The sequence below is a fragment of the Hibiscus syriacus genome, unplaced genomic scaffold (genome assembly GCF_006381635.1).
Source record: "Hibiscus syriacus cultivar Baekdansim isolate YM2019G1 unplaced genomic scaffold, ASM638163v2 tig00116971_pilon, whole genome shotgun sequence".
NCBI classification, from domain to species: Eukaryota; Viridiplantae; Streptophyta; class Magnoliopsida; order Malvales; family Malvaceae; genus Hibiscus; species Hibiscus syriacus.
In genome coordinates, this window is record NW_024063495.1 from 6,885,292 (window position 1) to 6,912,737 (window position 27,446).

The window sequence follows — 27,446 nt, forward strand, 5'->3', positions numbered from 1 at the left end:
AGAGTAAACTTCCAGCATTCACATAAAAGCTTTCCAGAGCTACGTAGATTTCTGAAATGCATGAATTTACTGCCAAGAAGGTAAGATCGATCAGGATCATTATCAATAGCGAAAAATAAAAAATCATACATGGTTCCATGGATCTATGCTATAGCTAGTAGTCATAGACACCAGAGAGTTTGCACTAATGAGACATGGCTGTTTTCCGTTACCTCACGAAGAGCATACGTCTGTAAGGATCACAAGAACATGCTTCCCACATTCATACGCCAAGTATTCTGCAGTAGTAAGAGCAATACGAGGAGTAATACGCTCAATTGTGGGATCGTTTGCCTGTAGAGAAGAAAGTAGAAGCTAATTTCCAGCTATAAATAAATATTTTAAGTAGATGCAACCTCCCAACCAACCCACCCTTGTAACATCCGCAATACCGGGTTAGTGACAAAATTGTAAAGTTTCAGAATTTGGTGACTAAAGTATAAGAATGAAATAGTTCAATGATTATTGGATATATATGATGAAGGTTAATTAGTAATTATTAAAGGAAATTAAGGGTTAAATGGTCATTTGACCAGAAAGATTTTTATATTTCTTTTTAAGGTAATATAAACGTGGGAAATTTGAGAAACATCCAGAGTTCTCTTCTCCTTTCTTCTTCTTCATACGTGGGAGAGCAAGGCAAAGGTGAGAGTTTTATTAGTTGATTATTATTTGAATTTTAAGTTTGGTTTTGATTCTTTGGGTATTAAATAAGCTTAAGGAAAGCTTATATGTGATTTAAACAATAAGATAAAGGAAACATCCGCAATACCGGGTTAGTGACCAAATTGTAAAGTTTCAGAATTTGGTGACTAAAGTATAAGAATGAAATAGTTCAATGATTATTGGATGTATATGATGAAGGTTAATTAGTAATTATTAAAGGAAATTAAGGGTTAAATGGTCATTTGACCAGAAAGATTTTTATATTTCTTTTTAAGGTAATATAAACGTGGGAAATTTGAGAAACATCCAGAGTTCTCTTCTCCTTTCTTCTTCTTCATACGTGGGAGAGCAAGGCAAAGGTGAGAGTTTTATTAGTTGATTATTATTTGAATTTTAAGTTTGGTTTTGATTCTTTGGGTATTAAATAAGCTTAAGGAAAGCTTATATGTGATTTAAACAATAAGATAAAGGAATTATGAAGGAATTTGCAATATGAGTTTTAAGATGAAATTTTGATATGGTATGGTTGTTGAAGTTTTATGGATGAATTTGACTTGTCATCAATCTAATTAAGAAGTATGAAGTGTTAGAATTGGAATTAGAACACATTGAAAATTTGGTATGATTCTTGAATCTCATATGGAAGATAGGATTTTGAGATTTAAGATGAAATAAATGAATATAGATTGGTTTAAGTATGTGTACTAGAGTTAAGAATGAAAAGTGGATGATATATGAAGTGTTTGAGAGATAATTTTCGGGCTAAAATATGATTTCTGGGCAAGAGGAATCGGTACCCATTCAAGGGGAACCGATACCCCTTCAAACGAACAAAAATTTCCAGAATGTCATGAGGGAATCGATACCCCCTTAGTAGGGAACCGATTCCCCCTAAAGGAAATTGTGAATATGGGTTTAATAAATTCGTTTAAGTTGCTAGTATCTAATTACAAGGTGTAGGTATCTAATGATTGCCTCAAAATGTACATTTATGTATATTCTGCGCGTAAAGCAATTCCGAAACATTTGGCAAGTAAGATCGATCAAGGGAAGGATAAGAGATTGAAATTGACTAGTGAGGCCAGGTGAGTGCATACTAGTGACATGTAGTGTTTAATGGAAATAAGACTTGCGATGAGTCTATTTCCTAGAGTAATATGCATGAAGTCATGGATATGATTATGTGTGGTTATAATTATATGTGATTATCTGTATTACATTGATTGTATGTATGCATGACTAAAGATAATGATATGCTTTGTATATGCTATATGATGTATGTAAGACTTTAATATGTAATAATAGGAAAATATGATGAAAGTGAGTTTATAAGAAGTGATATGAACTAGGTAAACATGGGTAACAGTATATGCATAATGGAAACATGAGTTGGACAAGTACTTAGTGGTATGATTTATTATGAGAATTAGTATAATGGAGCTATATGAAAAGATTATAATGAATATATGAAATTGAATTAAGTAAAGAGATTAAATTAGTACCTAAATAAAAATGCTATTAAATGATATATGTTTAGAAATACAGCATAATTTATAATCTATGGGAATACAAAGAAATAGAGCATAAGGTAGATAATATGATATCCGTTATTATATATCTACATGATATATGTCATCAGGTAATATGAAAAGAAGCTATGTGATACGTGATATGTGAAAGAAATGATAGAAATTATACAAGAACATGAGATATGTGACATGTGAATTATATGGAAATGATCTACGCGTAAGTGAACTATGTGACTATGTGATAATATGAAAAGAAGCTATGTGATATGTGATATGTGAAAGTGAATTACATGTTTATGTGAATATTTGAAATGAAATAAATGATAATGCCCATGTTATGTGTCCTGAGAGCTAGGGGTATAGTTGGCATGCCAAGAGTCGAGGGTCTACGCGGTCCTTCGGGACATATGTATATTCTTTGGAACATTTATGAGGTCTTTGAGGCACATACTTGGTCCTTGGTATATGTATATGATTCTTAAGGAATAATATGTGGTCCTTAGGGACATTATTATATGGCACTACGGTGCAATTCTACGCGATCCTTCGGGATATATATATATTCTGTGGAACATGTGTGAAGTCTTGAAAGACACATACTTGATCCCTAGTATATGTATATGATTCTTAAGGAATAATATGTGGTCCTTATGGACATTATTATATGGCACTACGGTGCAGTTCTACGCGGCACTTCGGTGCAATTATACGAGCTGTGGTGACAGTATTAGTGCACAACCTCTATAGACTCACATATCGATAGTTCTCACATATGTACATGGGCTAATCCAGAGATATGAACAAATATATGTTAGTGGTATGATAAATGTTATAGAAATGATATGATGTTGTGTGTGTATAGTGTTTGATTGAAAAGGTTAACCATAAAAGTATGCGATTACATGATAAACTGTTAATGATGAATTATGTGTATGTATGTATTTACTGCAATTAATCTGATATGATTTTATATGATACGAAGAATGCATGGAATTGGTATAACATGATAGAACAAAACATGCATGTATTGATAGATGTTATAAAGTGCATTATAAGTTGTTATGCCTCACTAAGTCTTCGACTTAGCGTGTGATTGTTTCACACGTAGGTTTCGAGAAGAGTAAAGAGTAATGCGGAGCAAGACAGGTCAGATCAGAAAATATATGTACTGGTTATAGAGTGTAGTTGGCATGTAGTCTAAAGATATAAATTGTATGAACTCTGATATATTTTGTAAACGTTTTGAATAAGTTAAATGTATCAAAGTTTTTAAATTACACACTATTTTATACGAATAAATGTTTGAAAAGTCAATGTGACACTTCGGACTCGTATCCGGGTCGGATACGGGTTGGGGGTGTTACAACCCTCCCCTTAAAAAATAAATAAATGAATAAAGCCTTGTATCATAAATTGAATTATACCAGGTTTAGGAAAAGAGTCACTCTCTCCATTGAGCCATTTTCCTCAAAGTCACGTTTGAAGAACTGTGCAGTCTCCATGTTTACCCCCATAGCCGCGAACGCAATTGCAAAATTATCTTCTTCACCATCCTGAAATCAGTGAGTGAAACAATCAGAATATGGAAAGGTAAAACAACCGCATCAATGACAAATATGCATCATGTTTTCAGTAGCGAGAAATGTGTGGAAGCTGATAACTAAAACAAAGTACAAAATGTTTTTTTTTATGTATCTTCAATTTCGAGTTCACTCCAAAGGGACAAGCAATATTGGTGCATGAACTTTACCTCAAAAAGATCTCCTGCCTTCTCCAAACGTTTCACCAAACCAGCCTGACGACAAATCTGAGCAGCAATTTCGTTATGGGGAAGACCAGCAGCTGAGAAGAGAGGGATTTTTTGCCCTCTAGCAATTGAATTCATGACATCAATTGTTGAAATCCCTGTCTGTATCATTTCTTCAGGATAGGTTCTCTCACTAGGATTAATAGAACTCCCTACAAAGTAAAAGGATAAGTAATGTAGCTAACAAACTACAGATGGCAGACAACTTATACTGTTCAATTATCAGTCATTCCACAACACTGCCTACCAGAGATATCCAAATATGCCTCAGGCAAGATAGGTGGACCGTTATCTATTGGCTTGCCAGAGCCATTGAAAATGCGCCCAAGCATATCCGAAGAGACAGGAGTTTTCAACACCTACAAAATAAAGTTAGGAGAAGAATTACGAAACAACAGAAAAATTCAGAGGGGTACACAACATGATACCAAGAATTTGTTTCCCTATGGGCATAAGAACAAATATGCACACAAATGGTTGGTATAAGATGCCAATTTTTTATGATTATTATGTCAAAAAAAACCAATAAACATTAGCAGTAGTCTAAAGTCTTGATTGCATAAACTTAACCTTGTAATTAGAAAGGCCGGAAGAGGAAAACCAAACATTCCCATGAAACCCATATATGCTATGTTACTTGGACTCGAATGCAAATGTGTTGGACATGGATACTTGACAAGAGTTAGAGCAGTCTAGCAAATAAGTAACAGAGTGTTGGTTATTAACGTTCAGATAGGATGTGACAAATTGAATCAATAATCCCTCAATGGAGATGACATGTTCTGTGTTACATTCTTTTTAAAGGTAGCAAACCATGGCGCTAAGAAAAAACATAGCTACCTAATTGGACTATATACTAAATCTGTAATTTGAAGTAAATGGAAAATTTTAATTTTATTTTAGCGACCAATTTAGGGGATGATTTCATAACCCTAGGAAGATAAAATATTACAATAATAACAGCCAGTATAATGCCAAAAGAGAACCTTAGCTCACTGCACAACATAAAATGTATACAAGGTCTAGTATTTACAAGACTACCTTCTGGTCTACAGTCTTCTAAAGAAACAGATATGTCAAGATTCAAGAAACAGCATAGCAGCATGGCTTGTAATGTCTAAGCACATACAATCAGAAAAATGATGCCAACCAGCTATCTTAATTAAAATTCCCCAACATAAAAAGAAGAAATTCATTTATTATCCAGGTGTGTTGAAGGTAAGTCATTTTTATATCAAATTAGGAGATGCAAGAATATGATTAAACATAAAAGACAAAAGCAGAACTTTACATACCTCTCCTGTAAATTGCACGGTGGTATATTTGTTGTCAATTCCAGATGTTCCTTCAAAAACCTAGCCAATGTAACATATAAGTAGAGAATATGAAGAATAAATGCATTTGCTATAACCAAAATTGCAGCACCAGACAAGTTGGTCTCATTCCTTTTCCCATGATGTAAAAGTGCATATAACAGGAATTCATAGTAACAAAGGAAGGCTAGAGAATTTAAGACAGAAATTACCTGAACAACAGCCTTTTCTCCATCAACTTCAAGGACTTGACCACGTCTGGTTGTTCCATCCCCTAAACGAATATTAAAAATTTCTTGAAACTTGGGTCCCTAGAAAAAGCATAAACCCTCAGATAATGAGTTGAAATAAAAACTAAACAAGCTTGAAAATGGTTACACATAATTAGTGAGAAAAACAAAACTTGCCTTCACTTTATCAAGGATTACTAAAGGCCCAGCAACTCTGGAAACTGTTCTATATTCTGCAATCAACTCAAGAAAAGTAAATAATTATTCTTTTCAGTTTACCAGTTTCTTTCATGCGGCACTTCCTGCTTGTCACAATGCATGTGGCAGTTTAACCAGAATCTTATCACCAATTCAGCCCTCAAGATTAGACAGTACTCAATTCAAGTTAAAACACAATCCATTATAAGAAAAGCAAACAAAGTTGCTTATGATGATCATGGAACTAGTTTAAAAGCAAGTGGTTTGTTTACCCATGCCAATCTCCAGTGTTCCCTCCATGCTGTTAATGTTTTCTGCCTTACCCATTTTGTAGTTCTGTCAAGAAAGAAAGACACAACGAGACGGAAAATTCATTTCTGGGAAGGAAAAGCAAAAATTATATAAAATAGTTTCTTCTTCTTCTTTTTTTTTTTTGGAAAAAAGAAGATTGTAATTCCATTCTCATACTCCAGAAAAAGGTTAAAAGGATAAAAATTTAGAAGCTTGAAAATTTGTTAAACATTGATGGCTTCATTCTCTAACCAGTCTAGCAAAATCCATAAGCTTGGAAAGTAGTTCAATTAGATTACTAATTTTGATACTTCCCCTTTTACTATTTCTTTCAGTTTAACAGGAAAAGCAAACAGTCGACAGCAAAACTTGCAATTGATTAAAAATTAACCGGCTAAATACAACAGCATTTATAGTATAAGGTTCTTTATAAAATATAAGTAATAATCCATTTTGTTCTCCTAAAAGATACATTTTCATTTTGAAAAGTTAAAAAATACTGAATTGGCATAAATGAAAACAATAGAGGAACATGGCCAGAATTCTCAACCCGAAAATTTAAGAAGTTGAAATAGAAATCAAGGCGTACCTTAATAAACAAAATTACAAACGGAACCATTGCTAAAAAATATCTTATTCCCCATTTATGCAGAAGAAACGAATTCCACTCATTTCCAGATTCATCTCAATTTCATAGTTTGCTACACTTGAAATCTATTCAATAAAAATGGCTTCCTTTAATCTTTATTTGTTCCTAATACACTGTTAATCTTAATCAGAATCCGGAATCTATTACTTACCGATATGTACTAATCACGTCATTCTAAATTCACAAAATTCAATACCGTACTTCCATTTAAAGAGGACTTAACTACAATAATGAGCTTAAGCTACAGATCATGAAACATCAATGATCAGAAATGGCTCAAACATAATTAGCATTGAAAATTATAATTCCTTTTATATTTATTTCCCTGGTCCAAACAGAAACTAAGTACCGAAAGTAACATCCCTTGCAAATAAGATTAAGGAAAACAAACCTTCTTATATTAAAAAAAAGGATCAAAATTAAGAAAATTAAACAGAAAAAAAAATACAACAACGTGAGAAAGTGGATCAAATTGGAATGGAACTGATTTTGGTATGATTAGTTTTAAACAAATTAACTTTTAAGAAATTGAAATGAGTTTTTTTGTATAAAAAAGGAAAAATTAAAATAAAAAGGAACAGAAACTTACTTTCTTTTGTGCTCCTCTGTTTCACGGGAAGCAGCGAAGGAGCGAGAGACAGATGGGGAATAAACTAAAAGGTTTGAAAACTGCAAACAAAATTAAACCAATATGAATAAATAATTGTATAATGATTATAAGGATATATTATAAGGAGTTTGAAAAAGACAAACAACACACCTCTAAATTAACCTCGTCATAAAAAGAGAATAAAACTTTAGATTTTCATCGATTTTAAATGAATTTCATGAAAAAAGATTCTTAAAAAAAGAAAGAAGATTGAAATGAAAATGTATATTATCGATACTATCACTAATGATGATAAGTGACATGGGATAATTAGTCGACAAGATGAGTTTATAATTCAAAAAACAAAAAACAAAATTAATATGTCATAATGATGTTAACGATTTAATGGCTCAATAATAATAAAATCTCGAAACTTAAATATTTTAAAATTTAATGACCACTTAATAATTAAATGTATTTATTACAAGGGGCAACATAACGGTAATCTAATGAAAAGAAAACAACATGATGGGAGTGTACCCTTCTTTTTGTTTTATCTATGATATTTTTATTAATTTACGATGAATATAAGATATAATCTATGGGCACTCTACTTGATTATCAAACTGAAAATACAGTTTCTTTCATGCTTTCCAGTTTGTTCCATCTTCATTGTCCTCCATCATTTATTTGGAATTTTTTTGGTTGGAAGCTTTATTTTGGTTGGAAGCAAAGCGGATAAGCTACGAGCTCCCAGGTGTAATCTGAAGCCTCTCGTGAAAAACACACACTGTATTTTATCTAGTTAAGGAGGACAAGACTATTAAACTCTTAAACACTTGATGGTTAAACATTCAAGCTCCATGCATCGAAGATGAGTGGTAAAGGAAACAACAATGGTAGTGAACAGAGAATAGAACTCTATTGTAGCAGAGTCAAATCTTTGATCCAATACAAGTAGCAATTTCAGATCGACAACAATCGAAGATGAAGAAAATAGTAGTGAATGGATCAACAACAAATAAGTGATTGATAGCGGCAGAGGCGATTAAGGAGAGCAAATCAACACCGGAAAACTGAAAAATAATGAATCAAAATGGAATGAAAAACGACTTCAGGATCTTTGACGAATGATACCAATATAAAAAAAAACAACCATAATGGTAGGAAATAATGATCGACGGTGAAAAACAACACAAGAGGTAAAAAACAAATAACAAAAGTGATTTTTATTTAAAAAGGAATTACCTTTTTTAAAGTGTCACGGGCTAGGAACTTGGGTCCGAGACACTGGTGCAAGTGTCCGACAAAGAGGTTCAAGACAGAGGATCGGGCTTGCTAAGACATTGGTGCAAGAGTCCGAAAGGGAATCTCAAGATAGTTATCGGGCTTGCCAAAGCCACCAAACTTGGCCCATCGCTTGGAGAATTTTATGGAGCCCGTTCACATTGGCCGTGCAGAAAAGGAAAGTGGCATCATATCTGAAGATGATCACAGAAGCTCGGTAAATATGGCAAGAGGCAACAAAATCAGGAAGATATTGTGGGAAAATCTTACCATATCCAGTGTGAACACCTATCCAAGGAAAGAATCCTACTAATGGATGTAATTAGGAAGGATTTGGTTGTAATTCCTTGATTTAGGGGATTTGTCATTAATTGGGCAAATCATAGCCGTTGATGTAAAATGATCTAGGCCATTGATTGAGAGGGAGCTCAACTATAAATAGAGAGCTCTCCTCCTCATTTGTAATCACTCAATTCCATTCTTCTCTTTGTGAGAGAGTAATAAAGCTCTGAGGCATTTGCTCTATTCTTTCCGAGTTCTTAGTTCTTTGTTCTTGTTGCCTAGCTCGGTGGCCAGGAGTAGCCACCTTCGTGTTAGCACTTCCACACGATAGTCCGACCTTGTCGGCATTCTAAAGCTTCCGCAATCCGAAGCCTTGAGGGCTTGGTTCCAACCTTTGTGAGTTTGCACACTCACTTAGCTTGGGTAAGGCTTACTTAGTCGCCGATAAGACCGAGGAGCGTCTAAAGCGTCTAAGGCCGCACGACCCGTCAGACCTTGACTCTGATATTCTGACGGTGAGAGGCGTCGAAGTTCTGGGGGCGTGACAAGTGGTATCAGAGCGAGTCGTTGTGGGCAAGCAACGATCGTTTCAACCGTGTTTTGGTGGAAGGTGCGAGTCGGGTAAGTTTGTTTTACTTACTTTCAATCAATTTACTTTGATAATTGAATGGGGCACAAGAAAAGAGGAGTTTCCGCACGCAAAGGCAAGGAGTGCCATGGTGGGAAACGGGAAGAGAGTCTGAGGGGCTCAAGAGCATCATCGGTGTCCAAGCATGAGGATGCCGTGATGAGTTCGCAAAGAATGCTCGAGGCAACAATAGCACACCAAGGGGAGCCGGTTCTCGAGGTAGAGAGGCTCAAGGGTGACGCCGAAGGCATGTCCGAGCGAGACGAAAGGTTCTCTCATGATGACGGGGAGAGTCTTCAGGAGGAACCAGACGAGGAGCTAACGATGAACGAGAAGTAGGCTTATTGGATGGAAGTTATTGCTGACCATACCGAGAAGCTCATTAATCTAGAGCATATCTCAACTTCATGGGAACAAAGGGTCGGGAGACTTGAACAAGCCGAAGATGAGGCCAAGCAGACCCAAGGTGTTGTGGAATCCCGCCTTGATCGATTAGAGTCCATGGAGGGCATATTCAAGGTCGAGACGCAACGAGTTCTTGACGAGTTGGAGATAGTTCGAGGGAGAAATGCCCAAGAAGCCGAGGTAGCGGCTTTGAGAAGCGAGGTGGATGAGATCAAGAGGGAGCTACTCATATGCAAGGGAGCAATGAGTGAATGGGGTGCGCTCAAGACCTTCTTGGAAGGACTTAGACCAGGGGCGATGCTCGGGGGAGAGCAAGGTGATGCCCAGAGATTTTCGGAAGCCATAGCTGTAGCCGGAACGCCGACTGAGCTTGCAGATGTCAAGCCAAAGAGCGATGTGTCGTCCAGGCCCATGCCCAGGGATAGTGGCAACAATGGGGGAGACCGGGAAATGGTGCAGCGGGGAGATGGTATAGAAAGCTCTTCGAGTGGCCAAGTTGAGCCATCGACTGTTCACGGCCAAGGAAAGCCATCGGGTAAGAATGGCAAGGCCAAGTCCGGGGAAAAGAAGAAGGCGAGCAAGGAAAAGCTCAAGTGCTACTTCTGTGATGGTCCTCACTTGATTAGAGGATGTCCCGAGAAACGTCGCCTTACAACCATCATGGAGAGGATGGGAGAAGGAGGAGTAGCAAGCATTGGCGGAGGCAGAAGAGTTCAAGCTGCCAAGTCAAGGGAAAGACTTGGTCTGATTGATGGGATCAATGCGGCCAAGCAAGGATCAAGACAAGGCAAGGCTGTCGAAGATGAGGCGGTCAAACCGAGAAGGAAGCCAGATGCGATTGCGAATGATCAAGCAATCAAGTCAGGGGCAAGACTTGACGAGGCTACATGTTCCAAAGTAGCCGAATCAAGGGGCAAGCATGGTGCGACTACAAGTTCTCAAGTAGTCAAGCCAGGATCGAGACGTGACGAGACTGCGGGTGTCAAAGCAGTCGAGCACAAGGAAAGACCCGGTGCGATAGCAAGCAATAAAGCCGTCAAGCCGAGGGTTCAAAGTGAGCAGGTTCGCTCACAATATGCCAGGATGGAGGCGTGGTCCAAGCTGAGGCGCCTTAGGCATAAAGGGACACTCAAGGAGTATGTGAGCCGATTCAGAAGACTCATGCTCAAAGTCCCGAGTTTGACTGAAGAAGATGCGTTCTTCACCTTCATGTTCGGATTAAAGCCGTGGGCAAGGAAGACGTTGGAGCAAAGGGAAGTCAAGGAGCTGTCTAAAGCCTTGACAACCGCGGAGTCCATCAAAGAGTTTGGAGTCAAGAAGAAAAAGACTTCCAAAGCAAAGTCCAAAGCCGAGGGTAGCGGCAGGAGATTCCGAGATGAAGGCAAGTCGAATGATGAGGAAGGTTGTTCCTCGAGTGGCAGAGCAAGTCCACTCAATGATGAACCAGATGGGGAATCTGGGGATGATGTGTGCACTAGTTCAAGTGACACAGTTGCTAAGCCGAGGGTAAGAGTCGAGCAACCGAAGGGGCGCAAACTTGAGGTGCCAACAGTGTTGCAATATTACCCGAGGGGAGTCGAGTCATCCAAGGTAATGGATGAGCCCAGGATCGTGTTGTCCAATGAAGAGGACGAACCAAGGATCGAAGGGGCGTTGCGACTTGGCTCAATACGGTTCATTTCTGCCAAAGCAAGTAGAGGCCAAGGGCAGACTGAGTTGACCATGTCCAAGGAGTCAAGACAAGGGCTTACCGAGGATGTTCAAGAGAGGAACAATCCTTCAAAGACTCGTAGACAAGAGTCGAAGGAGGCCAAGACGTTGAGGGACAAGGCAACCATGGAGACACCACCCATTTCAAAGGTGGGAAGCGAGCTCCAACCTTCGTGTTAGAAGGGATGAAGCAAGGAGGGGCATCGGACTTTGCCGCGAGAAAGTGCCGATGCAGGATGGCGCAAAGAACTCCAATGACAAGGGTTCAATGCGGGGAGTGTCAGACTTCATTGAGCAAGAAAGGCTGACGCAAAAATTTGAGCAAATGCCAACTAAATCAGAGGGGAAGGTACATCTCAACACTATTCTTGTGAGCTTGATTTGCAACTTTAACTGAGTGTAGGTCGGGCAAGACCTAACTCTTAACGCGGATGGAACAAAGTTTGGATGGGATCCAAGACTTTGCCGCAAGGGACAGGGAGGTCCAAACCGAGGCAAATCAAGACTTGTAGGAAAGAGTTCCTACGAAAGAGATGCACTTATGGGCGTGTTAGCCCATTTCATCACTTGGCGGCAAGAGCCGAAGCAAGCACAGCCATTATGGGAGGCTGAGTCCTTATGGGGGGACATGAGCAAGCGAAGGCGTCGAAAGGCAACCAAGTTGATTTGAAGTATGGCGCGAGGGATCGTGAAGTTACATGCGGCAGAAGCCAAGGCAAGCAGATCGTATGGGAGGACCGCAACAAGCCAAGGCAAGGAAAAGTATCCAAAGTGGTGTTGCCCAGGATCGTTGAGTGCAGCGACGAGGGCGTCGCTAAGTTCAGTTGGGGAGAGTGTCACGGGCTAGGAACTTGGGTCCGAGACACTGGTGCAAGTGTCCGACAAAGAGGTTCAAGACAGAGGATCGGGCTTGCTAAGACATTGGTGCAAGAGTCCGAAAGGGAATCTCAAGATAGTTATCGGGCTTGCCAAAGCCACCAAACTTGGCCCATCGCTTGGAGAATTTTATGGAGCCCGTTCACATTGGCCGTGCAGAAAAGGAAAGTGGCATCATATCTGAAGATGATCACAGAAGCTCGGTAAATATGGCAAGAGGCAACAAAATCAGGAAGATATTGTGGGAAAATCTTACCATATCCAGTGTGAACACCTATCCAAGGAAAGAATCCTACTAATGGATGTAATTAGGAAGGATTTGGTTGTAATTCCTTGATTTAGGGGATTTGTCATTAATTGGGCAAATCATAGCCGTTGATGTAAAATGATCTAGGCCATTGATTGAGAGGGAGCTCAACTATAAATAGAGAGCTCTCCTCCTCATTTGTAATCACCCAATTCCATTCTTCTCTTTGTGAGAGAGTAATAAAGCTCTGAGACATTTGCTCTATTCTTTCTGAGTTCTTAGTTTCTTTGTTCTTGTTGCCTATCTCGGTGGCCAGGAGTAGCCACCTTCGTGTTAGCACTTCCACACGATAGTCCGACCTTGTCGGCATTCTAAAGCTTCCGCAATCCGAAGCCTTGAGGGCTTGGTTCCAACCTTTGTGAGTTTGCACACTCACTTAGCTTGGGTAAGGCTTACTTAGTCGCCGAGAAGACCGAGGAGCGTCTAAAGCGTCTAAGGCCGCACGACCCGTCAGACCTTGACTCTGATATTCCGACGGTGAGAGGCGTCGAAGTTCTGGGGGCGTGACAAATACATCATATTTATAGTTTAATATAAGCTTAACTAACTCATTAACAACTTTTAATAATAGAAACTCAACCTATTATATTTTTTAACACTCTCAACAATTTGATATTAAATACTCATATTCATGACATACATAATGTTCGAACCCGAGACCTCGAAGAAGAATAATATTTTTTTAACCATTAAGATCGTTTGGTTCGTGCTTGTTTCATCCAAGTCTAATTGGGAGCCCTGGATAACTAATAACGTGGCCGATACTGATGGGACAAAATGATTAGCTTGGTAGAAATGGGTGTAGATGATCTCTTTATATTTTTAGAACGGGCCACATTATTTCGGCACACCTTACGTCCAAATTGCTTAGTTTCATTATTTCGGCTTAATGATAAAGTTAACCCCACAATTTTACATTCTTTTGTCATTATAACCCCAAATTTTCATATTGTGTCAAATTTACATGATACCTTGGAGACATTTTAAAATAAAAGCCGTTGTTTTGAAATAATATATTTAATAAGAAAATTTTATCTTTTTTTTTTAATTTTACATAACTCGAAAATATTTTTTTAAATAAATCAATAAAATGGATATACAGAACATATTTTTAGTTCACACAAAATTGAAAAAAAACAATTATTCCCCATTTAAACGCTTCCCAATAAAATCCCAAATAAAAAAGGTTTTGATGCATATTTTTTACTCTTAAAATTTTAAAAAAGACATTTTAATCCTAAATTTTTTATCTCTTTTAACCCACAATTTTTTTTTTCAAATTGAACCAATTGATGAAAAAATTAATGAACTTATTAATTCAACTTCAAATATTTTGTCCTTATATCAATATTGATGTTAGTTATTTTATCTTTTTTTGCAGAATAATTTAGAAAATGAAAATATTTAAAAACTATAAATTATTAAAATTGATCTATATATGATTTTAAACAAATAAAATTATAAAACTATAAAAATGAAATTATGAAATTTGTAAAAAAAATAAAAATTTGTTAAAATACATTACATTTTCATCCATTAGTTCAGTTTAACGGGAAAAAAAGAAATTCAAGATTTAAAAGTAAAAGACCCAAACTTCTGGTCAACATGCTATGACCGAATAGTAGGATCAATTTTGGCCTATGAATAGATAGAGGTTAACTTGATGATAATTGGGTCAAACAAAAATAAAAAAGATTTTTTTTAATTGCATCTCATAGCCAAGGGACTCAAGGGGCATATAGTTTAGGTCTTAGGTTCAGTTCTCTTTAAATCCATTTCATGTTCTCTAAACATTTATCAATTGTGGCCTATTTAAGTAAAATGTGTTTTTATCAAAATTTAACAAAACTTGAGCTTAGTTTAATGGTAAGTAATTGATATCTTAGGTTATAGGCCTGAATCTTTTTCGATTTCTTTTCAAATAATATATAATATATTACATGAATAACACATTCATTTCTTTTTCAATTAGGTAACGGGTTTTCTTTTAATAGTACGAGGTTAATTACAAGGTAATATTTGTTCATAATCTTTCTTAACCATTGACAACACACACCATGTAGACACAGATGCTCTAGCCCAGGATCTAAAAGAAGAATACCATTCCCTTCAACCATCGAGATCACTCAATAGATTCGATAAAGTTATAGTTGCATATGAACTAAGCTAATGGTTTGGGGCTATTTGGTTCAAATGTCCCAAATTCAATTCTTATTGTGGTCTCTATTTACACTTTTATTTCATTTATCTAATAGGATGACGACGTGCATCATCATCTTCTTAATGGGTTAAATCTTTTAAATTATTAAATTAATTTAAATTAAAATGAATCAAATCGACAGATTAAATTAAAATGAATCAAATTGATAAAAAATTTAAATATCAAAGATTTATTGAATTATTCTGAATTATTATCAAATTGATAGAATGTATAAGTTTTAGGGACTAAACTATTATTATACCAGAAATTACAGAAATTAAAATCTATTACACCCTACATATAATAGATCTCTCGATAGTCGAGGGTCAAGAAATACATCAATTGCAAATTACACACCAGTTTTGTTGATGTTTTCCAATGACATAACAGCACCAGATCTTTTATCGTCTGATGGTTGGGAATGTGACATTAGAATATATATGACCCAAAAGTGAAGGCATACGAGGTACACTAGAGACCAAGCTTTTGCTGCTGCATTTCTTCTCAAGAATATTGCACCAGCCAAAAATATGGCATCCAACTGCTTGATCATTGATCCAAGTTGCCGTTTTCCGGAACGGATTTTGTCTTCGAGCGACTTTGAATCAGAAAGACCCCATACCCCTGATTCCAAATCACTTGATGAAGCATTACTCATAATCAAGGACTTGTTCTCTTCCAGCATTCTCGAAACTGTCTGAAGAAGTTCACTAGTACAAATTACGAGATCTACTGATAAGTTACAAAAACTTGTACCGCTCATCAATTCATAAATTACGTACCTCAATTCTAAACGACAATGTTGCTTTCTCTGAAGAGAGTGTCTCAACCTGCAAAAATAAGAGTGGACAAATGAATCTAAAAGAAGTAATGGTCATTTGATATAGCGAGGAGCACAACAAATGAAGTAACTCTTCAGTATTAATTTGTTTATTCAAGTTAATCAATACATGCATTCATTTCAACATTTGACATCAGTAAACTATTCCGCCGATTTTGGTAAATGACCAATTATTAATTGGAGCCAAACTTGATTGCTTCTCTTCTGATGTTTGTTATCTTGCATGCTATATCTAATGTCAACAAATTTAAGCTAAAGTCGAGCCAAATAAAATAGTAACTCACATCGTCTCCTAAAAGCTGAAAACATTTTATGTACAATGTGAGATACACACACACATATCACATAAAAGGTTGCTAAGGTTCACCTATCCTTGCACTTTGAGCACTTAATGACTTATTAGACAACAATAACATTGATGTTATATCGATTAACCAGAATCATTCACATGACCAACATTTGAAAGCCGAATATATATATATATATACTTAAAAGGTTGCTAAGATTTATTCATCCTTTCACTTTGAGCACCTAAAGACTTACTAGACAGGAAAAACATCAATGATATATTGATTAACCAGATCATCAACATGCACAAAATTTGAAAGACAGACCTGGGCTTGCTTCTGAATTAAATGATCAGTAAGCTGTCCAAGTCTTCGCTTCAGCTCAACCTCTACTTCTGTTGGCTCCTCCACCTCTTTCCTTGTTGATTCAATGCTTGCTTCCAGTTGTCTTGCCTGTTTGTGACAATCAAATCAAATTTCTTAGATAATCCTCCACCTAAAACTATTCTGTCCTAATAAAGTAATAGTAAGGCTATGTTTTTTTGCTTTCTTAAACGTCTTTGTCCTTTCTCAAATTTCTTAGATAATCCTCCATGTTTCTAATTTTGTTGTACCCAAGTCAACCCCTGAAGTACTATTGTTGTTTAATAGAACCCTTATTTATAAGACTATTTACTTGCCTTATCAGTATTTACGAAGGCAACATATGTGGTTAAATATGGGATCTAAAGATACTGTCACAAAATCTATATGCCATATGATCTAGGGCTACAAGCCAGTATAAATGCCAACTCAGCATAAATTTTCATATGCTGTCATGTAGATGTAGATGCAGATGCAGATGTAGATGCCTGATCTAGCAAAACTAATGACAGTGTAGATAGCAAGGCTGCAAAAATAAAATACTTGAACAACTTATCCATAATACTCCACACCTTCCAATACATAAACTAGAAAAAAGTATATATGGATATACATAAACTAAATAATACTCCACACCTTCCAATACACCCGAAGTTCTAACAACTATTCCCACTTCCTTTCTTCTACAGGTACAAGAAGAATCTTCTCTGTTGAATTCTAGCTACATTCTTTTATGAATGCTGCGTAATTAAATAACCAGTAAAAGTATGTTCACATGTTTCTTCTTCATCGAACTTCTATATTTTCTCCTTTAGTATTGACTTCTAATTTCAAAATCTTAAAAGAGAAAGAGAGAAGCTTTAGAATCTTTTATTTTCTCTCTTAATACTTTTCCTCTCCATGAATACAACATTAATTTTTAGCGTCTATACAAGACTACAGGTCAATTAGTTCTCTCACATCAATCTTTAATTTTGTCTTTGCATTCTCATAACTTTTTCCTTCAGTTGTCCTATATATGTTTTTATGCTTTGAGTCTAATTTATACATCAATGTCTAATATATCATCTTATAGGTTTTAAGAGTTACTCGTTACAATGTTATCCAATGCTTAATTTTTCCCAAAGGATATCTTTTGCAGCCTTATCTTTGTTTTCCAATGAATTAGTTATCATAGTAACAAAAAAATATAAGGAACAATTGCATGTTTTGAGTTCTGGTTCACAGGTTCAGTGACACCAATTTAGTTGCTAAAACTAGAATTAACATCCATTACATGGGTTTAAAAGGAAAAGTGGAAAAGGCAATACACAGCTTAAAGAAAAAACGTAACAGCTGTTTTTAAATGCAAAAAAAAAAAAAAAAAAAAAAGAGAGAGAGAGAGAAAGAAAGAAAAATTATCTTATGAGGAAAGCAATTCAAAAGGAGGCCTTAATCCTACTTAGAAACAGAAAGGACTAATATGACATTATACCAATATGGTAGAATAATGTTTTGTTAGATTTGCATATAATTTTAGTGACTGAATGGATACAAATACATGAATGAGAACTATTATGCTAAGAGATGTGATCTTTATATCCACTTTACCACTAACCCATTCTAGCAGGAAAAGAAACATGCAGTTAAGGATGGCTAAATGGAGAAATTGATTTAGAGAGAGCAAAATAAAGAAAATAAGAGAGAAAGCTAGCCTTGTCTTGCAACCGTCCAATTTTATCAGTGACAACAGAGTACTCTGCCTCGAGAATTTCACATCCAAATTCAATTCCCTTTGAAGCTGCTAACTACAACATATTAAAATGAAAAGTTAACAGAAAAGTTTAACCAGAGAACCCTTTGGCACAAAGTGTTTTAGCTGAAAAAGTGAGATTATAGCAGTCTCACTAATCTCTATTTTACAGATCCAATATGATATGAGGAACAACTTAACTCACTTGATTCAGATAAGTTCCACTCTGATGATTACTGGTGATCCTCCTTTTTAGTTCTACAAGGTGAAAAAGAAGTATAAGTAACTTGTAAAGCCTGATTGAAATAGGCTGTTATTTCAGCATAGTATTAGTCAAGAAATTGCTAACGACATTCCCTACGCCCAAAAAGCATAAGTCTCATGACCCCTTTAACATTTTTAGCCCATACTATTTAGGCAGTTCCATCAGAAGTTTAGTTTTATTTTGTTTATTTCCAGATATGCATGACTTGTTATAATTGATAGTACAAAAAAAGGGGTCCCATTCCTGATCAAGATAATTATTTAGTTCTCAACCACACAATATACCCAAGAGTGGCTGCCCGGAATTATAAGAATTGCGGCAAGCAACATCGTCATTATCAATATGAAAATAATATGCATTTAAAACATATCCATTGTTTGTTACCCAACAGAGCTTACAAGATTTTGCATCATCCGGTAGCCACCCTAAAAGAATTTGGAGTTTTTAAGCAAGCAAATTAGATTCTTGAGAGGGAAGGTGAGAAGCGAAAACAGATAACAAAGGGAAAAGCTATTGGGTAACAATCAAATCTAGGTTCATCAGTTGGGTAGTAGCAAAGGTGAGGACAGAGAATGGTTGCAAGGGAGCAATTAAATACAAGACTTCAGCATACTGACAGATAGAAGAAAGTGCAGAACAAGGAAATGAGAAAAAGATCAGCCACAAGACAACACAGAAATAGGGAGAACAAGTTAATTGTGTTAGATTGGTAAGTTAAAGGAGTAAATCATAGTTAAATAACGCTTTTAAAACCTCAAGGGGTAATTTGTACCATTACAATGTGTTAACTGTAAACTAAACTTTATTTAGGAAAAAACAAAATGATCATGTGGGAAAGAAATCGATTTCCAAGCTACTATTAGTGAGAAGGGAAAAATAGCTTTTTGGGGTTATTTAATGCTTTGCAATTGACATTTTGTAAAGAACTCTTACATCAAAACACCTGAAACCTAATGTTTCATGTCTGTATGAAGTTCCATTAATTCAATTTTTTAATGCTGTACAACCAATTAGCTTCAAAAAGTACCTTGTATATGGGTCAACTGCTATCAACCATAAGAGGATAATAGCCAAAATCCTAACACAAATCTAGGTGCAATACTAAGAAGTTATTCTTTTTCGTTCCTTTTTATGTATATATTCATTTAATGCAATTGGTTTTATATTTTTCTTCTTTTTCCTCATTATTGGGGTTGATGTTAGAAACAGGATGAGGTTCTTCCAAATACTTTAAAGAAACTTTGCATCAAAATAAAATATACCTTCATGAGCCACTTCTTCCCGCTCAATTTGTTGTCTGAGATCTGCTACCCGATTAATCTGGTAATGAGCATAAAATATAAGGTTATGGCAGGATTAAGCTAGAAAAACTTTCATTGTGGTGTTAGTTACATTTAAAATATATCTATCAATTCCCAAAGTCATCACTTAGTAAATTGGTCAGACCTAAGAGCCAAGCCAATAGAAGATGCTACTAAATTCATTACTCTAGAAGCCAGATATACAAAGCAAAAGTTCTGGTTTTCTTTATATCAAGTTATCTTAACAAGCATGAATAAAAAAAATTTAACAAATGGATAAAAGCCAGAATTCATAATCCAGACGCTAAGGACTTATTGTACAGAGAAGAAGAAATTGTCTAGAAAGGGGAAAGATCCAATCAGACTATATTTAGAAGTTTATCATACCTCTACTTCAAGTTTCTTCTGTGCAGTAGCAAGTGATCTTGCAAGATCAACATTTTTGGTCTGCAATTACTACTGAAATCAGAAACAAGAACTTCCATCCAAATGCAATAGACAAACAAAAACATTGAGAAAACTAAGAAAATATGAAGTAGCAGTCTAAAGCCATTGTAGCAGCACCTCCAGCTTAGCCAGTCGCTGGAGAGCTTCCATTCTAGTATTATTATGTTTCTGCTTTTCTAGCTCAACAGCATCCATCATTTCCATTGTAGTAGTCTGCAGCTCTGAAGCCTGATGGAAGAAGGAGATTACAAGCCATTAATGCTAGTGTTGAATTTCAACCACATGACGAGGGAGGTGAAAGAAAGAAACAGAAGATACAGGGAGATAGGAATAAAATGGGGAAACATATTAGCTTTAGGTAGAAATTAGAATATAAAAAAAATAGAGATGAAAATCAAGTAAAAAGACGAAAGGGGAAAAAAATAGATCCGATGCTCAAATCTCAATATTCATAAACCAAATATACTAGAAACAAAGTGACATGTACTTAATAGACTACTCTCCAAAACCATAAAATAAATACCAAATGCAAAAGACAACAATGATCCGACTCTAGAAACAAAGTGGCATGTACTTAGTAAAAATAATTACAAAGCAAAATTTGAAGATGATTAAATCCGTGGATAAGCATGAATTTTTCCACTTCAGCTTAATAGGCATTTTGAATATTACAACTTGCAAGCATAAATTTATGTGAGGAAAACTAATGCATACACCAATTTATGAAAGGAAAACACAAGGCAGTCACAATTTTTTTTGTAGTTCTGATAGGGCTGCTAACCTTAATGAAAGAAAGAGGAGAAGAAGAATGTACAAATGCCTATGTTCCAGGCTTTCTCATTCTTGCTACATTGTAGATTCAAATCTTGAAGACATAGCATTTTGTAGGAATTATAGAGATATGATTTGTTATGATTTGATATCATTCCTTTAATTAAGGAATTTTGTACATATATTTATACAATCCCTTATTTTAAGGGATCACATCCTAGGATTAGTATTTTTCCTTTCTTAAGTGTTTCCTACTTTAGAGAGATAATTTGTATATAAATATGTAATCTGTCCTATTGAAAATAATATGAAAATACAGAGAATTACTCTGATTTCTACATGGTATCAAATTAGGTTACGATTTCTTTCCAACCTAGACGATGTCCACAACTTCTCCTCCTACTCCGGAGATCACTTCGAATCCATAAAATTTTTCTGGTTCTGCTGCTCAATCAGAAGGTAATCTGATCATGAAAGAACCATAAGGTAAACCTCATGCTAAAGTTTTTTTCTCCTCCCAGTCGGCCCCAAATTGGATCCTCGATTCTGGTGCTACGGATCATATGACTGGTAATAAGGATTTGTTTTGCAAATTTTTTCCAAATTTTGGTAAAGCTGTCAAAACAGCTGATGGTTCCTTGTGCAAAATAGAAGGACATGTCACTGTTATTCTCAATGACCAGATTGTACTTAAAAATGTCCTCTTCGTACCAAATCTGGCTTGCAATCTCGTTTCCGTTAGTAAACTTTCCATCGACTTGTACTGCTCTGCAATTTTTAATGATATTGATTGTACTTTGCAGGCACTGAACTCGAAGAAGATGATTGGTAAGGCCAGCTTGCAGAATGGTCTCTATATTCTTCTTGCCTCTACTAAAACCGAAATCTCGAAATCTTTCACCGCTTTAGAAAAAGTTGATAATGTTATGTTATGGCATTATTGTTTAAGTCATCCTAGTTTCCACTATCTTGCAAAAGTTTTTCCTGCTCTATTCATTCATGAAAGGCCAAATTCTTTTTCTTAAAAAGTTTGCTCTCTTGCCAAACATACTAAATCAACTTATTCTCCTTCTACATATAAGCCTGCTCACCCTTTTGCTTTGATCCACAATGATATTTGGGGGCCTTCTCGGATGAAGAATGCTAATAATTGTAAGTGGTTTATCACTTTCATTGATGATCACAATAGGATAACTTGGACTTATTTGCTAAAAGATAAATCTGAAACTGCTAGTGTTTTTACCTAATTTTATAACATGATTCTCACTCAATTTGGGTCTAAAATTCAGCTCTTTAAATGTGATAATGGCAGTGAATTTTTTGCTAAGTCTTTAGGTGCGTTTTTCAGGGAAAATGGCATAGTTCAGATTAGTTATTGTGTTGACACCCCACAACAAAACGGCATTGCCGAAAGAAAAAATAGACACCTCCTTGAAGTTACCCGTTCTCTTCTATTTACCACTAATGTTCCAAAATATTTGTGGGGAAGCCTTCTTAACAACCACATATTTAATCAATCGAATGCCTAGTAAGGTTTTACAATTTCAAACACCTCAATCTATATTTTTGCAATACTTTCCCCATTTTAAACCTATCTCCTCCATTCTTCCACTTAAAATATTTGGCTGTATTGTTTTCATCCAAAACATTGCTTCTAATAAGTCCAAGTTAGATCCTAAATCATTAAAATGTGTACTGGTTGGGTATTCTTCTCTTAAGAAGGGTTATAAATGCTATCATCCTCCTTCTAAACGATTTTTTACCACTATAGATATAACATTTTAAGAGCAGGATCCCTATTTCACTCAGGCTGAAATTCAGGGGGAGACATGGAAGGATTTTCAGCCACATCAGGTATCTCCTCCTACTATTCATTCTCAACCTTCAGAATTGCCACCGATTTTGTCTTTACCTACAGATTTGTCACCTGTAACTACTCCCATTGATTCATCTGTAGTACCTATCACTACTTCACCCACACCTACTTTAAACACCATTCCTGAAAACACATCTACTCCCATTCAAAATCTTCCACAAACATCACCAATCAAACAATTTCGTGTCTATACAAGGAAAAGCAAACATATTCCTGAGGCTGTTTTGCAATCTGATGCTTGTCGATAATTGGATTTGGGTCCAGCTGTCGAAATAGAAGAAGAAATCAGTAAGTCCACTTCCCCTACTCTAGATGACTTCCCTATTGCTATTAGAAAATGGGTTAGACAGTGCACCAAGCATCCTATTGAAAAATTTGCTAGTTATAATTCATTGATGCCGTCTTTTCAAGCATTTACAACAAACTTGGATAAAGAACAAGTTCCCACAAGCATAGTTGAAGCTCTAAAGGATTCAAAATGGAGAAGGGCTGTTGAAGAGGAAATTTGTGCACTAGAGAAAAATACTATTTGGATCGTTACGGACCTTCCTCAAGGAAAAAAGGCTGTTGGCTGTAAATGGATCTTTGCTGTAAAGTATAACTCTAATGGTAGTATTCAACGATACAAAGCTAGACTAGTGGCCAGAGGCTTTACGCAAACATATGGGATAGATTTCACAGAAACTTTTGCACCTGTGGCGAAGCTGAATACTGTTCGAGTACTCCTAAGTTTGGTTGTAAATTGTGATTGGAAATTACACCAACTTGATGTAAAAAAGCGCTTTTCTTAATGGCAAGCTAAAAGAAGAAGTCTATATGAAGTAGCCACCTGACTTAAAGTCTGTTGAAGGAAGTAACAAGGTGTGCAAGCTCAACAAGTCTCTATACGGATTAAACCAATCACCCAGAGCTTGGTTCGAGTGGTTCACTAAAGTCATTATGAAAAACGGCTACAAGCAGTTCCTCGCCGATCATACTCTTTTCAACAAGGTAAATTCTACAAATAAGAAAGCTATCCTTATTGCGTACGTGGACGACATAATTCTTACCGGAGATGATGAAGAAGAGATTTGCAATTTGAAGAAGTTGTTAAATGAGGAATTCGAAACCAAGGACTTGGGAAAGCTAAGGTATTTCCTAGGAATAGAGGTGGCAAGGTCAAAAGAAGGACTTGTAATCAACCAAAGAAAATATGAACTTGATTTACTCAAAGAAACTGGTTTTCTTGGTTGTAAGCCGATTGATACACCAATGGAGGCAAGCTTGAAATTTAGCAAAGAAGATGAGTCCTTAGTAGACAAAGAGAAATTTCAAAGATTAGTTGAGAAACTAATTTATTTATCCTTGACAAGGCCAGATGTAGCCTTTCCCATAAATGTGATAAGTCCACACATGACTAATCCTACTGAAGAGCATATGGCAGCAGCAAATAGAATTCTCAAGTACTTGAAGAAAACTCCAGGACACGGCTTAATGTTTAAGAAGACACAAGACATAACTGTTAAAATTTTTACAGACTCTAGTTGGGCCAAAGACCTTACTGAAAGGAGATCCACTAGTGGCTACTGCACATTTGTTTGGGGTAACCTTACAACTTGGAGAAGTAAAAAATAATCTGTCGTTTCAAGAAGTAGTGCTGAAGCTGAATTCAGAGCACTAGCATTGGAATATGCGAAGGAATTTGGCTACTTAAACTCCTGAAAGACTTGGCACTAATCAAGAGGATCACTTTGAAGTCTTGTGTGATAATCAATCTGCTATTCAAATTGCCAAGAACCCAGTTCAACATGATCGAACAAAGCATGTTGAGATTGATAGGTTTTTTATAGCTGATCAAGTTAACAAAAAGACAGTCACACTTTCATACATTCCTTCAGAAAAACAAGTTGCCGACATTCTTACTAAGGCTTTGCCAAAGCCTGTTTTCAATAAATTCCTATTCAAGCTGGGATTATACAATGTATATTCTCCAGCTTGAGGGGGGTGTAGGAATTATAGTGATATGATTTGTTATGATTTGATATCATTCCTTTAATTAAGGGATTTTGTACATATATTTATACAATCCCTTATTTTAAGGGATCACATCCTAGGATTAGTATTTTTCCTTTCTTAAGTGTTTTCTACTTTAGAGAGATAATTTGTATATAAATATGTAATCTGTCCTATTGAAAATAATATGAAAATACAGAGAATTACTCTGATTTCTACACATTTAAATTTGTAGTGCCCTAATTTATGACCTGGTTCTATAAAGAAGAAAACAGGAGGGTTAAAGCGATTGGGGTGAGTAGCCACTACAGAAGTAAAATGTTCTATTCTTAACAATACACAGAATTTGTTTGGTGGCACCAGCAGAATTGATTTTGTTTGTTTCCAATTGTACGCTACCACCTTCAGTCCCTAATCACCCAACCCCCATTACAAAGAAAAGTGTAATGCATCATGTTCTTCCCGTGAACAACAAATTTCTATAACCATTTAATTTTCAAAGCATATAACCTTGTCATTTTTGGAGAAAAACAAATCCCCATGGTCAGAACTCAGAACAAAATACTTTTCTTACCAACCTCAACAAAGAAAGAAATAAAAATGAACACATGCATGTAATAATGTAAAAAAAATGAAATATTACCTCTTTTGCTTGTTGTTTGGCTCGTTCCTCAAGAATTTTCTCTAAGCTCTGTTTCTCTCCTTCTAATTTGGCAACCATATTCTCTCTTTCTTTGATAGCCTCCACAGCTTTTGCTGCTGCTCGCTCAGCCAAAATCCTCTCCCTCCTCTTCCTCCTTTCCTCCCTCTCATGTTCCCTTTCAGAGTCGGATGTTGAACCGGAATCTGAATCCAAATCAGAGCTTGCATCACTAGTTGTCTGAGAGGCTCTTTTTACATCGTCAAAGGCTGAACTTTTAGATGGGCCAATGGACTTGGAGTTTCTAGTTCTTACAGTGGTTCTAAACTGATCATGAGCATCAGCCTTTCCTATCTTCACATCATGTGCCACATCAACTTCTCTCAATTCCATCGTCTTTTGGGTCGAATGGTTCTCGTTTCTAGAATGTGTGAACCCTTCCACATTGGACAGAAGGTCTTTAGAATCCAATTCCCAACCATTTTCTTCATCTGTGGCATCTTTCATTTCCTCCGAATTCTTACCATCATTTTGTTTATCCGCGCTAGACAGCCTTGCTGGAGCACTCGGTTCTTCACCATTACTTGGCTTATCACTCAACTTGTTTCCCGAAACTACATCTGGTCTCTTTACAGACTTAATGCCATCAACATTACTTTTTTGCTTCCTCTTCTCTTCCAGGGGTGACAAATGAGACCCTAAATATCCTTTCTTCCTGGCATCTTTCTTCAAGCCACGAATCCCAGATGCCCCGTTAGTACTAGAACTCGTCCCCTGATTTGGTGTACTAAGAAGTTCAGTCCAATCACTATCGGTTAGCTTGGTACTAGGTTTCGACTTGCTTGAAACTTCTTTTTCCACATTTAAAATATTAACTGAAGTATTTCTCTTACTATCATTCTTATTATTATTACTACTAGGTATATTAGCAATGGGATCACTGACCAATTTGCCTTGACAATCATTATTTTCTTGTGGTTTATATTTTAACTGATCTTTTAAAGATACAACGCCACTCGGTTTCGTTGGAGTGGCCAATTGAACCTCATCAGATGACTGCTTCTCATTCTTCCCAAGCGACTCCGCCGCTTGCTGATCGATCTGAACCGCCCATCACATAATGCAATTACAAGTTACAACTACTATAAAACAAATTAATATTCTATTTCCTCAAAAAAAATTCAAGAAAAAGAAATGGCATGAAACCAGATCCATAAAAGAAATCAAAATGGACAATTAAAAAACGAAATTAAGAAAAGAAATGAAAAATGTGGAAAAAAAACTTGCCTGTTGAAGGAGAGTTTCAGCGACTTTGAGCTTGGAGGAAATCCAATTAGCCATTAAAACCTGCTTCCTCTTTCTTTAATTTCTTCTTTTGATCTTTTTCCAGATCTCTTTAGCTTAACGCTCGTTTTTACTATTTTGGCGAAAAAATTTCGGAGCTGTGATGAAAGGGAACGACGATGCCACGAAAGAAGCGAATTTGGAGGGGAGTGCTAATGTAACAGGACGGTGACAGCAGGAGTAGTTACGTAGGTTTGAAGTTGGAAAGATCGAAGGCTAATAATGCCGAATGGGGTGTCTGTCAGTTTTGTGACGGTGAAGGCCTGAGTTTATCGAAAAATTAATTAAACGAGAAAGGATAGGCCAACGACTGATCACACGTGCGCGACTGTGACTGACCACCGGCGCAGGGCCGACCGGTCCTCTAAAGGATGGATTGTTATCATTTGGTAAAGGTAGTAGTCAACTAGTCATCCCACGATCCATAATCTCCTTATTGAGCTCGGTCCGGTAAGGGCCCGAGTTGGCCCGTTGTTTTGTTGTTGAAAAAAAATGTTCTTAGGGTAAACTTCACTAGTGGTCACTAAATTTTAAAAAAAACTCACTTTAGTTACCTAACTTTTAAATCTTGTATTGCAGCC

General features: G+C 36.3%; 2 protein-coding genes across 2 annotated transcripts; both read right to left on the reverse strand.

Annotated features, from left to right (window-relative positions):
* Positions 1-213: 213 nt before the first annotated feature.
* Positions 214-7,416, reverse strand: LOC120191877 (V-type proton ATPase subunit B 1-like). Its single transcript, XM_039194756.1, has 9 exons — positions 7,312-7,416; positions 6,055-6,118; positions 5,762-5,817; positions 5,567-5,665; positions 5,337-5,396; positions 4,289-4,400; positions 3,985-4,193; positions 3,659-3,787; positions 214-333 (listed from the first exon to the last, which is right to left on the reverse strand). The coding sequence occupies exons 2-9, from the start codon at positions 6,107-6,109 to the stop codon at positions 214-216; spliced, it is 840 nt and encodes a 279-aa protein (XP_039050687.1). The 5' UTR covers positions 6,110-6,118; positions 7,312-7,416.
* A 7,867-nt stretch (positions 7,417-15,283) lies between these two features.
* LOC120191680 (golgin candidate 2-like) lies at positions 15,284-26,966 on the reverse strand. Its single transcript, XM_039194595.1, has 10 exons — positions 26,809-26,966; positions 25,525-26,622; positions 20,360-20,470; positions 20,183-20,242; positions 19,757-19,814; positions 18,435-18,487; positions 18,192-18,284; positions 16,462-16,587; positions 15,789-15,836; positions 15,284-15,703 (listed from the first exon to the last, which is right to left on the reverse strand). The coding sequence occupies exons 1-10, from the start codon at positions 26,860-26,862 to the stop codon at positions 15,356-15,358; spliced, it is 2,049 nt and encodes a 682-aa protein (XP_039050526.1). The 5' UTR covers positions 26,863-26,966; the 3' UTR covers positions 15,284-15,355.
* Between the last annotated feature and the right edge of the window lie 480 nt (positions 26,967-27,446).